This window comes from Erinaceus europaeus, chromosome 13 (genome assembly GCF_950295315.1).
Source record: "Erinaceus europaeus chromosome 13, mEriEur2.1, whole genome shotgun sequence".
Classification (NCBI taxonomy): Eukaryota; Metazoa; Chordata; class Mammalia; order Eulipotyphla; family Erinaceidae; genus Erinaceus; species Erinaceus europaeus.
Window position 1 is genome coordinate 23,139,745 of NC_080174.1, and position 17,947 is coordinate 23,157,691.

Genomic DNA, 17,947 nt, shown 5'->3' on the forward strand with positions numbered 1-17,947 from the left:
AGGAGAGAGAAAGAACTAGACATCATTCTGGCACATGTGCTGCCGGGGATTGAATTTGGGACCTCATGCTTGAGAGTCCAAAGCTTTGCCACTGTGCCACCTCCCAGACCACGACATATAAAATTTTAATAGAGCTTTTAAAAGCGATACATTGTGGAGTGCTTGCAGTGCTTGTCCCAGAAAACTGGGACCCATCAGCTTCTATGCAGCCAATGGACTCCTCCACATACAACTGTGTTTACTTGATGGAACATAGCTTTACACCTATAATGAAAGCCCACAGCTATTGAAGAAGCTTCCCCTACCCCGTGCCAGTGGCTGAGATGGTGCCAGTAACCACTAATTGTAGTCAGCAAGTTCCTCTGTGACTGAGATCCACACCACACTTAAATTTAAACATTTTTAAAAAAATTTCTTTATTGGGAAATTATTGGTTTATAGTCAACAGTAAAATAAAATACAATAGTTTGTCCATGTGTAATATTTCTGTTTTCCACCTAACAGTTGAAACCCCACTAGGTCCTCCTCTGTCTTCTAGCTCCTGAAACCTCCCTCCACCCCCACCCGAGTCTTTTACTTTGGTGTAATAGATTTAAACTTTAATTTAAGATTAATTTATCGCAATACCAACTCTGTTGTTTTCATTGCGAAGACTCTGACTTCACTCTCAAAAACACATTTTTGGGGGGCCGGGTGGTGGCACACCTTGTTGAGCACATGTATTACAATGCGCAAAGACCCAGGTTCAAGCCCTAGGTCCCCACCTGCAGGGGGAAAGCTTTGCAAGTGGTGAAGCAGTGCTTCAGGTGTTTCTCTGTCTTTCTCCCTCTCTCATTCTCTTGATTTCTGGCTGTCTCTAGCCAATAAATAAAGATAATAATTTTTTTTAAATACATGTTTGTAATATTCCAGAAATGTTCTCTGATAGCTTTACAAAGTGAGTTAGGTCATTGAGAATAGCTATAAAACATTTACTATATGGAGAGGGTTGAATTTCATATTCCAGTTTAAGTTAAGGCAAGTATAAAACAGCCTATATTTATTTAAAACAGTTTTTCTTAATCAGCCAAAAAGCTATAGTGTTTGTTTCTAATCACATAATTACCTACATTCATCTTGATGCTACCAGAGACATGGAAATAGAAGAAAGAAAAACAAAATTTAATTTTCTAAAGAAGCACATGTCAATAAACTGTTCATTCTTAGAGCAGTAGAAATGTTAAACTGACAGCCACCAGAGACTGAACATCCAGTTGTTTCTGAGAATTCAAAATCAGTTTCAGAACTTGCAGGGGCAGCTCAAGCCCTACACTCAAGCTAAGTGTAACTAACTTGAAAACAAGTTCCGTTCACATTCAGCCGCTCCTCAGCTCTCTAGCAATCTCTAAACTTAACAAAACATAGCAATACCAACTGAAACTACTGAAACTTGTAATTAGAGGTCATCCTCATGTCCTCTCCCTCCAGAAGGCACTAAGCTGGTAACACTTTTTGCTAAGAGTTTTAAAAGTCTCCATTGGATGTGGCAGACACAAGCAGACAACTCTCCCAGTTTTTCTTTTATAGGTATAATTACAGCACTTGATACCAAATGGTAACTTTTGTAGCCAAGCCAGACTCTTGCCCACTTGCAAATCAAAGGACTTTTTCATTGCACCTAAGTTATGCCAGTAATACCGACTCAAACCCCAGTCAAACTGCACCTGTGTGATCTGAGTCACCTCACTTCACCTTTGCCAGCCTCACCCTTTCATTTGTTGTCACTATATAGATTTGTTAAAAAAAAAAAAGGATTTAGTGAACTTACATAACTTAGTAGTAATACTTGCTTATTATTAAGTAAAGACATCTCTTTGGTTGCTCTGTAGTAAATGCCTGGCTTTTCTATACTCTGTACTCTATAATTTCTTTTGCTAGACTGATAGGCACATGACTATTACATTTTGATGAATTGATTAAATACAGGGTTATTTGCTTATATCCATGTGTGTCTATTTATATTATTATCCATGATGTATGACAAATAGGAAAACTGTGATCTCTTCATTGGGAAGTGGGGAAGAGCTTGCTTTCTCTTTAGCCTCTAAATCCAGCTTCAGGGATCTGGTTGAATTTGTGGAATTCAATTTCAAGTAGATAAAAAGGCAATTCATACATGTTCTCCAACATCTCCATAAAATATATGCTATAACTTGTTTATATTAATTACATGTATTTAGGTCACCTAGATTTATTTAATAAAAATCATCTTTGGTAATTTGTTAATATTATCATCTTTTTACTGAACTATAAAAGTATCCAGTGCAGTTCTGGTCACTGACAAGGACTTCATTAGTGTATCTGTAATTTTGTCAAGCTTTTAGAAATTTGTCACACTGAGCATGTGGCATAGATTTTGTGTGAAGATGTGTAGACTTGAATTTGTCTTATCATTATATGATTTACCCAATTATAGAAGTGGAAAAGGTGGAATGTATATTTCCCTCTAATTCTGAACATTTCCTTGGTTTTTGAAATTCTACCATGAAAATACATATATATCAAATGTACAAAATATAAGCCACAATTAACAGTGGAAATATATGTATATATATATATATATATATTAGAGGAAATATATATCTCCCCTCTGCATATTACTGTATCATAAAAATTACATTTTGTGTAATATTGTATTAAATTTAATGAGTAGGTTAAACTAGTCATGTTAGTAAAAGCCATCAGTATATGAATAAAGAGAATATTTATAAGTCCTTATGTAAGAAATTTGTTTGCTCAGCTAATTTAATTATTAAACTGTGGTTGCTAGTTCCAAAACTGGGATCCAATTAAGTTTCTCACCATATCTCCCTAATAGGGATGATAGCATACGACTTTATTTTTGCTATAATTTTCTTGTAGTTATCTAGTGTTCATAATTAAATTGCTAAAAAAAAAATAACTTGATTTGATTTCGTCAGTCAGAAGAATCTTGCTTAAAGGGTGTGATATCCATGTAATTCCAGCAAAAAACATTGTAGTAAATAAGGAAAAGCTGATTTCTTTCCCTTTTTTGATTTTAGCAAATGTGTTTAGCATTCTTTTAAACATAAACTAGAAGAGAACTTTAACATTTAGAGAAAAATAAAAGCAGAAAACCTTTCACAGTATACCAAAGGAATATCATTTGTAAAATATCAAATACTTTAATCATTTTTTTTTAATCCAACCATCCAAAGTTCTTAGAAAGGTGTTGCCAGACAGTAGGGAATCACTCGGTTCTAGTTGTTGCATTTTGTAATTAGTCTTGAAAGTTAAAAACAGGTTGCAAAATTGGGACAGTGGCAAATGCTAACAGAAATTTTCTTAGTACAGTTTCGATTTCATACTTTTCTTTTCAGGATAGAAAAGAATCATGCATGAGCTTCCTTTAACCAGGATTGATTTGGCCTCCCCAGTACCACTTGGTGGTTGTTAGTACATTATACAAAGCACTTTTTGGAAATACAGAAGCAGAAAAATTAAATGCTTTGTAGGATCATCAGAAAAGCTGTTTTACAGGAATATTTTAAGCTTATTGGTGCCAAGCCAAGAAAAAATCCTACCTTACAGAGAGCGATTTGTTCAGGAGATGACGCAGGGCTGAAAGTCGCTTATGTTTATCATTATGCATCCACATTCTAAGGAAATTCCACTTTCAAACTTTGCTGCCGTTGATGCTCTCTTCTATAGGAAGAATTTCTAACTATAAAATTTGAGAAGCTTCAGCATCTGGGGAAATTTGAGAGCAATGCCTTCCCCCCGCTACTGAATAAAAACCTTTTAAACAAAAGCATTGAGCCACGGTACATTTTGAATGTTAAATATGACTATAGAGTATTTCAAATGAATTAAAATTCTATATAGAGTTTGAACTTTTAAAGCCTTCACATCCTTGGAGGCTGTAGCAGATATGCAGACTATATTGCAGGAAGACTTCATGAAGAAATGAATTTTTTTTTTTTTAGCTTTGTTTTTCTTAGGGCTCTTCAGGTAAAAAAAATGATGAAGCAACTTGGGCCATAATTTAAATCTAGACCTGAAGGGAAATTTGAAAGCAGATCCAAATCTTACCAATTGTACCTGAACATTATAGGGATTTGATTAGGGCCCCAGCTTTCTTTGTGACTACTAACACAGTGTTTAGAAAAATGAAAATGAGTCAATATTTTTTAAATATTTAATACAATCTATGTTTTACAAAGAACACGGTGTTCTTTTTGAAAAGTGATTTCAGATTAAATTATCAATTATAGGAATAGTTTTTTGCTTGACTTCACTTAGTTTGGGTTTTAAAATAGTGAAAAATCATAAAACTATCATTTTTAGAAAAATACCTCACATGTATTGATTTTAATGTTAACGGTTGGTCTTAAAATTGGTTCGACTTCAGTTTTTAGAGTTCAGACCAGAATCCACTGATTATTTTATATTAATAGACAGATGTTTATTTTCTGACACAACTATTGAATTTGAACCACGAATCATTTTTACATTTATTTTAGTATCATTCTCCAACTTTGTTTTAGGTAGCTAAAATAGCCAAAGACACTCATTTAGATCAGCAATAATATTTCTGTTTGATTTTAGAAAATAAACATCCAATTCAAAGATGGAATCTGCCTTTTTAATCTGCCTATTTATTCAGTTCTATCCCTTAGCTTCTGAAGGAAAATTTTAGAAATGAAAAACTGTGCCAAACTGCCAGTCATTTGCATTAAAATGGAAAAGTAGCTTTATAAAAATTAAGCAAACACTGAAGATTGATCAAAGACCTTAAGTGAAAGAGATCTTAGTATTTAATTTAATCAAATTATGATTTTTACATAGAAGTGTTTTCTGAAATAGTTGGGCTTGACTCTAATGTTTTAGCTGTTATTTATGTAAAGCTAGGTGACATTATTATTCATATATTCTTTTATTTAGTTATTTTGGTCCAATTCTGTAAATGTGAAATACTTTATGTCAAGTGTTTGTTGAATGAATCGCGTGTATGTGATATGAGAAAAATAAAAGAATCATAAATCTAATGTTTGGGAATAGGTTAGAGACTGTTGCCTGCAGAATTATTATTATTTTAGATTTGTGCTATACAGAAAATTAATGCAGACTAAATGTCTTTAAATCTTTGAAAGGGTGGTAAATAGTATCTACACCAATAATTGAAATGAAAACTATTTTTTATTTTTGATTTGTGTTTATTTAATTCAGTAATAAAATTGGAGTTGCTGGCATAGTGCCTTTACAGATTTCTCTGACTCATTTGCTGAGAAAGTGTGATTTAAGACACTAGCATAAATTTTTCTCATCTGCTAATGCTTATGTTTTGGCTATGGAAAGATTTAATAAAATTTTCTCTGATAAGCTTGGTGATATCTCACCTTCCATCAGCAACTAGAGCGCATCAACTTATAATCAAAATACAAGTCTCTTCAGTTCATGGACTTTTAATAGCTATCCAGCATCCATGATTTTGTCAGTAGTTTTTCTCATATTTTAAGAGTTTAGCTCTTGCACTGTTCATCGCAACCTCTAGACAAAATAATTCCCCAAAAGGACTCAGTAGCTTTGGAACTTAGGCCAAAAAATTTAAACACGCGGTCAGGTGGTGGTGCACCTGGGTGAGCACACATGTTACAATGCTCAAGGACCTAGGTTTGAGTCCCCGGTCCCCACCTGCAGGGGGAAAGCTTTGCAAGTGATGAAGCAGTGCTGCAGGTGTCTTCTTGGATCTCTTCCTCTATATCTCTCCTTTCCCTCTCAATTTCCGACTGTCTCTATTAATCAGTAAAGATAATAAAAATATTTTCAAAAATTTAAACACATTCATGAGTCATTTAAAACTATGTTTCCGTATTTTCTCTGAGAAGAGATGATATCGCTCTGAAATATATATATACTCAGTGCTTGTTATACTTATAGTTCAGTTTGCACTCAGCCTTCCACCCCCTTTCCTGGAAATGAAAATCCACTTACCTAATTTAAATGTGTTACAGTAACTTAATAATGATTGTGCCATATAACCTGGGCCTTCTTGTTTGCAGAGTAATTTAAAAATCAATTGCCTGAGTTATTATTTTGAAATTAAGTCATAGATTGATGCTTCTCCTTTTTCCCAAAGTAGAAACATAAGATGCTGATTTATTAGACAGCCCTATAGGCACCGTATGCCTGTTGTGACTTGTGATGTCATTTTCATTATAGTGTCTTGTTTTTCTGACTTACCCGTAGATGTTTCAAAAAATTAGTTAAATCGTTCCTTGGAGAAATGGAATTTTAGTAGCTTATATTAGCTATAAGAATGGAAGAGCATGTATAAAAGACTGAAAAATTACTTTAGTTTCTTTAAACTTCACAACTTTCCAACTCAAAAGAGAATATAGTGTTGCCCAGTGGACCATATCTGATTTTCACTTTTTTTCATTTAAGTACTGGGAAAAAAAATTATCTACAAAAATTTCTGAGTTTGTAGTTAGTTACCTTATATTATTTTTTTAAAAAAGAGAATCAAGAGATTGCTTTGAAAATATAGCAAATCTCACTGTATGATCTTGATTTTATACTCTTTTTGCAGTATGCATGTGTTGATTACACTCAGTGAGCTATTGAGCTGTTTCACTTGTAATCTCCTGGAACCTGACAATTTTCTGGTAGCATAGTTTACAAGTTATGTTCTTATGGCTGTTGGGGGTGGGTGGGAGGATGAGGACTAAACTGCTCCAGCAGCTTTGACTTACCCACTCTGCGCACACATAAATCTGTCGTGGTCCAGCCAGGATGTTTGTGTCCAGATTCACTTATCTCCACAAGGGGTCAGCACAGGACCCTGTCTTTTCTTGACATCTGCATGTAGCCTAATGCCTTCATCTTATTGTTTGGGTGGGTGGGTGGGTGCGTGGGGGGTTGGGCACTGGTTTATTGGTTGACAAAGTCAAAAAGATAGACCAGAGTACTGCTCAGCTCTGGCTAGTGGTTGTGCAAGGGCTTGAGCCTGGGTCATCAAGATATACAAATCTTGTGCTCTGGTGCATTGAGTTATCACCTTCTTGGCCCCATGAGTTATTACCTGTATTTTCTTGCAGTTTGGTAAATGTTTGGTGTATGGCAGCTCTTCAGGCACAGTGCTGTAAGGGATATTATTTTTCAGTGGTGATCTGTGTACCAAATTGTGTCTTCTATGATAATCTGGCCTTTCATTTCCAATACTTGGTGTTTATTATAACCTGAAGATCTTAAAAGAAAAATAAATGACTGTCAATTAGTAAGCTATGATGTGTCAGTGTGAAAATAGATTCTTTGTATATGCTACTGTCCAATCCAGAATGATAGGCACAGTAGCAGCAGATTTAGAAAACAGCAGCATCTCCACTTGCAGGGGCAAAGCTTCATAGCTTCGTGAGTGGTGAAGCGGGACTGCAGGTGTCTCTCCTTCTCTATCAACCCCCTCTCAATTTCTCTCTATCTCAATCCAATAATAATAAATAAATTTCTTTTAAAAAGAAAACAACAGCATACTGCAATAGCAGAACTTTTATTTATTTATTTATTCTTTTTTTACCAGAGCACTGCTCAACTCTGGTTTTTGGTAGTGTGGGGCACTGAACTTGGGACCTTGGAGCCTCAGGCATATGAGAGTCTCTTTGCATAACCATTATGCTCTCTGTCCCCACTATAGCAGAACTTTTAATAACTTGGCATTTGCTATAAATTAGAGAGACTCAGAGAGATTAACTCATAGGAGAACAAAGATTCACTCTAGATAAAATCCTAAAGTTCAAACTGTACCAATGCCATTATACAATCTTGCCATAAAACAACAAAAATGTTGAGGGTGACTGAAGCCACAGTGTGGAATTCTTGAGATGGATTTCAGTGATGTAATTCTGATTCCTGTGACATGATGACAAGAGGCATTGTGGCTGACCTTCTTAAAATTTTTAGCGGGGGTGGGGGGGTGGGGTGGGGTGGGGTGATGGTGTTATGTGTGTGTATGTTTTTTTTTTTTTAGTGATCCCATGAAAACCCTAATATGTATTAATTGACAGACACATACGTACATATTATACCACCTATATTGCAATCTCCAAAACATAGGAATAAATGTATAACTGTTAATGTTTAAAAGTATAGTACTTTTTCATGTTAAAGCAATAATTGTTTCATGTACCATGGAAATTTACTTTTTTGTTATTTATTTATTTCACCAGAGTACTGCTTATCTCTGGTTTATGTTGGTGTGAGCAGATTAAACCTGGGACTTTGGAGATACTGGCATGAGTCTGTCTGCATAACCCATTGCTATGTACCTCCATGAAATTTAGGTTTTTAAAAACCTGTTCTGTTGCTGTTTTCTTACCTTCTAGAAAATTTATAGTCTCTATCATCCTTTTCAATGTCAACAAGGTATTTGTACATTTGTTTTGTCTTGTTACAGAAGATAGTCAAATAAAGAATTCATTTTGCTTATTTCATGTTGTTTTCTTCCTTTTTAGGTTAAAATATGCATAGCAACCCAGATGGCTAGTATGTAAATAATTTGAATTATGCTTATTTAAACCATTTAGGATAGATATCCTGGGAGGTTCCAAACTCCAGGACCATCTGTTTACTTTTCAGTGTGTTACCCTCATGTTTAAGTGTGTCTTTTCATCTTCACATCTTTCCCTCTATGCCCCTTTTATAAGTATGGAATAGGACTCTTAGACCAAGGTTAAGCCATTAAGCCTCTTGCTAATCTCGGTCTGCCTTCCACTTTATCATTCTTTTTTTTTAATTAAAAATATTGATATTGTATTCTCACTAACTATACTTTAGCATTTGCAGAAGAATGACTTAAGAACATGACTTCAAGTTGACTGTGCATCTAGCTATTTAACCTTGGACATGTTCCATTACCTTTGGCTTGTCCATCTGTGAAATGGAATGTGATACCTACTTATAGGTTTGTTAAAACTGATAAATGTGATTATTACATATTTAGCGTCATCAGTGTCACATTGTAAGCTACTATTCTGCCATCGACATATTTTAGAACGGAAACAGTAACAATTACAAAAAGACATTAAGAAGTAAATTCTTGATTAGCTTATTATGGTGATACTTTTGAAATATATAAAAATTAAGGCTGATACTCCCAGAGGGATAAAGAATAGGAAAGCTATCAAGGGAGGGATTGGATACAGAGTTCTGGTGGTGGGAATTATGTGGAATTGTACCCCTCTTATGGTCTTGTCAATATTTCCATTTTATAAAAAAAAAAAAAAAAACTAGATCTGCGCATTGGCAAACTTGCTTGAGTGTACGTATTACCAAGTGTGAGGACTTGGGATCCCCACCACCCCCAGTAGAAGGGAAACTTCATGAGTGGTGAAGCAATGCTGCCAGTGCCTCTCTTTCTCTCTCCTTTACTATTTCCCTTTCCCTTCTCATTTTTCTCTGTCCTATCAAATAAAATGAATAAATATATGTTAAAAATGAAAGAAAAACCAGAAGAAAACTAATACAATTCATGTATACTTAAATCTAAGAAAAGTACATTCATATGCCATGTACAAGAATTTTACACATATTCATTACTACTACTATTGCTGCTGCTGCTACTGGTTTGACATTGGCTTATGAAGTTTTAAGATTTCAGGGATAGAGTTTCACATCATATCTATGTGTGCACAAGTCAACCATGCACCACCAAAATGCACAAAGATCTTTATAAAGAGATATCTGGCTTTCCTTGAGACCCAACTGCATGAAAGAACACACCATAGCAAAATATGTGTAGACATTACTACATGGTTGTTTCAGGATTCACTTTCCTTCCTTTTTTTTCTGGCTCCGGAGTGCAACATTAGACCATGAAGAGCTGCAGAAGTTTCTCTTGGCACCTGTCTGGGTTCTCTTCTGTTGTCCCTGGTTACATGTAACATTCTGATCTGCTTTGGAACCACACAGTCACATCTGTCATTGTTCCACGTGGATTGAGCCAGTCTGCATATAATCTCTCCAGGGACAAAGACCAGAAACTTAATGTTTCCCATTTTACTCCATGTTCTAGACAATTCCTATAATCCTCACAGCAACTCTCAGGGTTAGGTAATTATTTTTTCCTAATTTTATGTGGATTACTTTTCTGAATAAAGAAATAATGAAACACTTTTAGAAATATAGTGGACTTGTTCTGCCAACTAAAAAAAAAGAATATAATTAATCTGGAATGTCTCAAAAATTCACGGCACTTTGTTTCTATAATTATTGATACAATGTCATATGTTGTTTTCAAAGAAGGATACTTTATAGATTACAGCAGATTATAGAAATATGCTGTAGATTAATCAGAAACATTAATATTTTAATGTAACTGTCTTCTAAGTGTGTTCTTAGGTCTAGCTTTTATATGAAAAGAAAAAAGCTGAAAGATACCTTGTTTTGATAGTTGCCCTAAGAAATATTCATAAATCATCTGTATGTGAAAAAGCTCATTGCTATGTTACATTATACACTTACTTGTCCCCAAAATCATATATTCAGTTACTTTAAAAGAAGTTTAGCACAGTCCAGGGGTGAAATAATTTGTCTTTTTAATATACTTCAGTTAGCCAAAAATCACAGTTGTAAGCTGTTTCATTTCAACCAGGCATATTCTTATAAAGTTGAATCATAGTTTTTTTTCTACATTATTGACTTATCTATATTTTTAAAATATCAATACATTTTCTATATTCACAGATGGCACTTTGTAGTAATTTATTTCTGTATAATTTATGGGAATTATTTCCAAAAGTAAAAAAAAAATCTTCATATAAAGATCACAAATTTCTGTAACACCAAATAGGTACTTTTATTCGAGATTCTGCTCTTTACTCTTTTCCTTTACATCAGTGATATTTCATTACAAAAGTAATACTTTCTCAGTAAAACTCAGACAATACATACAGAAAAGGAAATGAGTGGCATTCCTTCTTTAGTACCTCTTCTCACTCACCTTCTTTCACTTTCATTCTCAAAGGCTTACCTTACTACAGCTTATAGTTCTTCAAGTTTCACCTCTCAGACATGTTCTAAATAGATGAAAATGTAAAGATTATGCTTGTAATTGAGGAACTAGAAGAATTGTGTTTTTTTAAGTATGAAAGTATAGATCCTTATGTTACAAATTATTTTCAAAAACACTGACAGATCATTTTGTTGGGACAATTTTCCAGGCTACTAGTTAAAACAATAGTATATTTTTGTAACAAATAAAATCAGAGGCACTTAGTGACCTGTTTTGCTGGTGATTCGCTTTATTTTGCAGTGTCTATGGATAGCTTGTATACAAAGAGCTCAATGTCCCAGAAAGATGGAAAACAGACTCAGTTAACTGAAATAATAAATCTGAATTAATCCCAGTTTGACAATTTAAATCCTTTTAAAATTACTTATTGCAGTGGTCTGAGAGGTGGCGCAGTAGATTAAGCATTGGACTCTCAAGCATGAGGTCCTGAGTTCGATCCCTAGCAGCACATGTACCAGAGTGATGTCTGGTTCTTTCTCTCTCTCCTCCTATCCTTCTCATTAATAAATAAAACCTTTAAAAAATTACTTATTGCAGTTAAGATGCAATCTACCCAATCTATCCTCTCCTCTGAGTTTATTAGTAGTAGAGTTGCTTAGGTGAGCCTTACACACAAGGTTCTCAAGGTTTTCTATTAATAGCAAAAAACCTGCTATTTACTTGATGCATGGCACTGTTAATCACCAGGCTTATTGTGAAAAAAATGTGTGTGGGATCAATAATGGTTTTGCTGGTTCTCTTTGGAGCTAGTTTATCCCATTCACATGGTTTTTTCCAGCCCCAGTGCATTCACTGGAAGAAATAAGTGCAACATTAGGGACTGAGCATGAACCCTTAGAATTCCTTCCTCTGTAACAATTTCTGCTAAAGTGAAAATTAAAAGAAAATCCAATTAGTAAAATACGCTTGAGAGTATGGACCGCCACAAGTCCATTGTGAAACAGGCAATGCAGATAGTGAACATATAGAAAGCACAAAGATTTTATTTCAGGAATTATCTACAAATGATAACATTAAATCGATTTCCTAAGAATAAGTTAATCATCATACAGTAGCTCTCTATTAAGGTTTTTCTTATTTCTCTAAAATTTTCACTGCCTTTAAAAAATTATTTTATTAAAGGTTTAGTAGTTTACAGTGCAGTTCTTGACACATGGGTATGATTTCTTGCTTCCCCATGATAGGTATCTGCGAGGCCCTCTCACTATGTCTGAGTTTCACTTTGTGTTTTCCCTTGCTGTCTTTGTTTCTTAAATGCCACCAACAAATGAGATGATCTAGTATTTCAGACTTGAATCTGTTTCCTACCAGAATAACATTAAAAAAAAAAATCTGCAAGTTCTTCTGTAGCTAGAATTTTACTTTTTGAGCCTTATCTTTAGCTTCATGGAATTCATAGTCTACTAGGGGAAACAGGTTGCTGGGAAACTACAATGGACTGTGTACCAGGTGTGTAGGAGAGCTGGGAGGAAGTTAGCTTTAACTAGCAACTAGCGGGGTGGTGCTGGGTTAGAGAAGTGCAGTGAATAAAGGCTTCCTGGGAAAGCTGACTTTTTTTTTTTTAATTTCTGTTTATTTACTTTTTTGATTCCAGGATTATTGCTGGGACTTGGTGTCATGAGAGGAGGGGAAGACAGAGGGGGGAAAGATAGACACCTGCAGACCTGCTTCACCTCTTGTGAAGCGGCAGCCCTGCAGGTGGGAAGGGGGCTCGAACTGGTATCCTTACACTGATATCCTTACACTGATATCCTTATCCTTGCGTTTTGTGCCATGTGTGCTTATCCCGCTGCTACCAAGGACCTTTGAGAATTAACTTCTTAAGAATTGACACCTGAGAAACAATTGCACATGAGGCAAAGAGCAATGAGCTTGGCCATTCATTTGTTGTTGGGCATCGGGGTTGATTCCAAGTTTGGGCTATTACAAACTATGTTGCTATGAGCACTGGTGTTCATAGGTCTTTGGCAATAGGTATTTTTATTTTTCCTCGTAAATCTCTAGGAGAGGGGTTTCTGGGTTTTAAGGTAGGTCCGTTTCTAGAGTTCTAATGAATCTCCAGACTGTTTTCCATACGAGTTGGGACAACTTGTACTTCCACCAGAAATATAGAGCGCCCTATTCCTTCCAAAGCCTCACCAACAGTTGATGTTTCTGTCTCTTATAATATATGACATTCTTACTGGTGAAAAATAGCATCTCACTGTTGTTTTTACTTGTAGCTTCCTGATCATCAGTGACTTTGAACACTTTACTATGTCTCTTGGCCATTTGGATCTTTTCTTTGGAGAAAATTCTGCCCATATCTTCTCCTCATTTTTCAAGGGATTTTCTTGCCTTTTCATTGTTAAATTTGGCAAGTTCTTTGTGGAAGTTGTGGTACATATACATAATGAAGCACTATGCAGCTGTTAAAAATTATGACATCACGCACATGGCACAAAGCGAAAGGACCAGCCTAAGGATCCTGGTTCGAGCCCCCGGCTCCCCACCTGTAGGGGAGTAGCTTCACAGGCAGTGAAGGCAGGTCTGTAGGTGTCTTATCTTTCTCTCCCATCTCTCCCCTACTCTCTCCATTTCTCTCTGTCCTGTCCAACAACAACGGCATCAATAAGAACTACAACAATAAAACAAGGGCAGCAAAAGGGAATAAATATTTTTAAATAACTTGGATCTATCTGTATATCAGATTTCAAACTCAAGGGGGAAAAAAAAAAAGCAAACTAGTATGGCCACAGGCCCTTTGGAATGACTATAACTAAAATATGCCTACTAGCTATCTACAAAGTGGAGGACCCCCCAGCTCGTCATCTGCACTATTCCAGCCTTTAAGTTCACGATTGAATTGTGTGGAGTTGTACCCCTCTTATCCTATGGTTTTGTCAATGTTTCCTTTTTATAAATAAAAAAAAAAAAGCAAAAAAAATCTTAAATAAATTTAAAAAATTCCAAAAATCAATCCAAAAATATTATGACATCATCTCCTTTGCAGTACTGTGGTCAGAATTGAAAGGCATCACTGGAATCAAACAAGCCAGGTAGAAAAAGAGTAATACCAAATGATCTCACATATAGGTGGAACTTAAGAATAATAAAGAAAAACAATGTGAAACTTGGACTGAATGTGGTATATTAAATGAAAACAAAGGACTCTGGAGAAGGAAAAAGGACAGGATGAAGGGACACTGGGATTCTCTTGTGACTCCTAGACGCCAATTAAGGGGAGATAAGACGAGAGGTTGTGCCTAATGTTAAATATTAGACTATAAACAATCACCAATTAAGAAACAAAGAGTAATAAGCTTGGGGTGGACTATGTGTTGTGTGTATGTGTGTGTGGGGGGTGATTGTGAGGTGTGTGAATGGTCAGAGGATAAGTACACCTATAAAAACTCCAAAGTTTACTTGTGAGAAAGATTAAGACCCTACTACTAGTGGAAGTTCAGTATGACTGCATAATCCCTAGCACTGCAAAAACGGTATCATCTGTTTTCCATCTACACCATGCCTCGGCCTCGCGTGAGCTTAATGTGCACCTTGGCGATACGAGAATCCGGCATGAAGCCCAGCCAGTCTATCTTGGCGTTACTCTCGATCACACTCTGTCATTTCACGAACATCTCATAAAAACTGCAGCAAAGGTGGGTGCGAGGAATAACATCATTGCAAGACTGGCCAGCTCCTCATGGGGCGCGAGCGCTTCCACACTACGATCATCATCTCTGGCATTATGCTATTCCACTGCAGAATACTGTGCCCCAGTATGGTTCCGTAGCCCCCATGTCCACTTGGTCGACTCCAAATTATATTCCTCCATGAGGATAATTTCTGGAACCATCCGTTCCACCCCAGTTCCATGGCTGCCAGTTCTTAGCAACATCGCCCCGCCAGATATTCGTCGGGATGCGGCATCATCTAAGTTCATTTCCCACGTCTACGCTCGACTGGACCTGCCAATATACGCGGATATCTTCGCCCACCCTGTCCAAGGCTTGACGTCTCGTCATCCAATCTGGTCCCCTACGCCTACACTGAACTTCTCTGTTCCAGACTCTTGGAAACAGAGTTGGCAGTCAGCTGAGGTAAAGAACAAACACCTCATCACAGACCCCTGCAAGCGTCAACCCAGCTTTGACCTAGCACGTTATGATTGGGCCCTCCTCAATTGCTATCGAACAGGCCATGGCTGGTGCGCCGCTATGTTCCATCCCTGGGGAGAGAGACGACCCGAACTGCCCCTGCGGCTCCAGACAGACTATGACCCACATAGTCAACAACTGCCACCTCTCCAGATTCAAAGGAGGTCTCGAAACTTTACATCAGGCTCAACCTGACGCTGTTGACTGGCTACGGAAGAAGGGCAAACGCTAGAAGAAGAATGACTGCATAGAATAAGCTCAAATATTTGTCATAAAACTAATATGTGGTTTATTGTTAAAATGTACAACAAAGCATACACAATCACTGTGAAGTTGTGTTACTATTTTTTAAATATTTCATTTATTTATTAGAGACAAAGAAATTGAGAGTTTATGGTGGTGCTGGGCATTGAACCTGTGACATGACAGCCTCAGGCATTAAAGTCATTTTGCATAACCATTATGCTGTCTCCCCAGTGATTGCATTATTTTGTCATGCTTCACATTTACATTTGTATACGAGCTTGTTTGCTGTGATCCCAGGTTAGTTTAAACAAGATACATATATGGGCATAATGTAAAAATGTTTTACCTTAAATTTGTAGATCAAAAAGAGTATGCTGTTACCTGCTTTGTAAAGCCTACTTTTTCTACATTAAGGTACAATTATTTGAATGTACCTAGGTGTGGTTGCATTTTTGAGTTGAGTTATCTCATCCTTGTGAATGTAAAGAAATAGTCATGAAGTTAACTGTTTTTTCTCTACAGGAGGAATGCTTCTTAAACCTAGAGGCTCCTATATCAAGAGTCTGTGGGTATGATACACCATTTCCTCACATTTTTGAACCATTCTACATCCCAGACAAATGGAAGTGCTATGATGCTCTAAGAAAAATGATTAACTATTGATCACACTGGTAAGTCTGCCCTGTGTTTTTAGAAAGTCAGCATGGGACCCTTTAACATTGAACATTCTGTTTGTTAATGATGGATCAATAATGACTGACTGGTATGTTGTATTTTAGTAAATGACTAGCTCTGTAGTAAGTGGTAAGTTTCAGAAAAATTAAAGTTTATAGTAATGAATGTATTAACATATCAAGTAAATCTATTATCATATTTATATAAACTAGATAAATGCATATGCTATTATTGAATAACCACTAGGTGAAGATGTTCTCTGCTCTGGCTTTATTGCAAATATACCTTTCAACTTGTACCATCATTTTTGTATATTTTTATCAGCTGTTTGAATAGTATGGGGTAGTTGCTTTTATTGAGAAATAATCCTTTCATTACCATTAATTTGGACTCTAGTAATTTAAAAAAAATTTTTCTTTGGGAGTCGGGCTGTAGCGCAGCGGGTTAAGCGCAGGTGGCGCAAAGCACAAGGATCGGCATAAGGATTCCGGTTCGGACCCCGGCTCCCCACCTGCAGGGGAGTCGCTTCACAGGCGGTGAAGCAGGTCTGCAGGTGTCTATCTTTCTCTCCTCCTCTCTGTCTTCCCCTCCTCTCTCCATTTCTCTCTGTCCTATCCAACAACGACAACAACAATAATAACTACAATAAAAAAAAATTTTTTTTAGTTTTTATTTATTATTCCTTTTTGTTGCCCTTGTTGTTTTATTGTTATAGTTATTGATGTCGTTGTTGTTGGATAGGACAGAGAGAACTGGAGAGAGGAGGGGAAGACAGAGAGGGGGAGAGAAAGACAGGCACCTGCAGACCTGCTTCACTGCCTGTGAAGCGACTTCCCTGCAGGTGGGGAACCGGGGGCTCGAACCAGGATCCATATGCCGGTCCTTGTGGTTTAGGCCACCTGCGCTTAACCCGCTGCACTACCGCCCAACTCCCTGGACTCTAGTAATTTAACCAGTATGATGATCTGTAATATTCTGAAATTCACCTTTATGCTGTCTGAAAAAATAATTCTTGTTGATCAGGAAACATACTTATTAGGGAAAAATTTTCCCTAAAATATGCGGCTCCCCCAAATCCCACACTGAACCCACTTTGGCAAAAGTAAAGTTTTAAAATTGGATAATGGATAATTTTTATTTATAGCAAGTTTCTAAGCCATGCTTATCTTTCCCTTCATCTGTGCTAGTCTAGCAAAAAAAAAAAAAAAAATGTCATTAATAACCATTCAGTTGGGGGAGGTTAATTAAAATACCTGTCACTTACACTGATTGACTACAGCTTTGGAATCTTTTAAGTTGTCCAAGAATAATAATATATTCACATTTAGAAGAACCTCATTATTCTTTCAAAGAGAATGTAAATTCTATATAACACAGTTCATGGATGTTTGTTTGTTTGTTTGTTTTTCCCAGAGAACTGCTCAGTTCTGGCTTATGGTGGTATTGGAGACTGAACCTGGAGCCATGGAGCCTCAGGCATGAGAGTCTTTTTGCATAATCACTATGCTGTCTCCCATGCCCCTAAGGTGTTTTTTTTTTTCCCAGGCTTTAAAAAAAAAAAAACTAAGAAAGGCTGCGTTTCTTGATTTTTGTATCAGATGACTTAAAAAGATCTTATCTGCCAGAGACAAATAGCTTTCAGTTTGTCCAGAAAGAGTAATAATGCCCTAGCCTGCCATTATGATTCCCACATCTGAGATTTTACAGATATGAATACGAGGCAGCAGTTTACGTATTCAAGTATTCCCTTAGATATACAGAGGAAGAGGCTGTTTTTCTAAAGTTCCCCTGCTGTCTGTGAAAGAGCCCAGCTTCTATC

The 17,947-nt window shown here is 36.4% G+C and overlaps 1 protein-coding gene across 2 annotated transcripts in view; it reads left to right on the forward strand.

Moving 5' to 3' along the window:
- Positions 1 to 16,124, forward strand: part of BCKDHB (branched chain keto acid dehydrogenase E1 subunit beta) — a 249,587-nt gene extending 233,463 nt beyond the window's left edge. For both annotated transcript variants that reach the window (XM_007536686.3, XM_060205427.1), the window contains one exon: positions 15,976 to 16,124. In XM_007536686.3, coding sequence (XP_007536748.1) covers positions 15,976 to 16,116 — 141 coding nt within the window. In that variant the 3' untranslated portion in view covers positions 16,117 to 16,124. The remainder of the gene's footprint in view (positions 1 to 15,975) is intronic.
- The last annotated feature ends 1,823 nt before the right edge of the window (positions 16,125 to 17,947 follow it).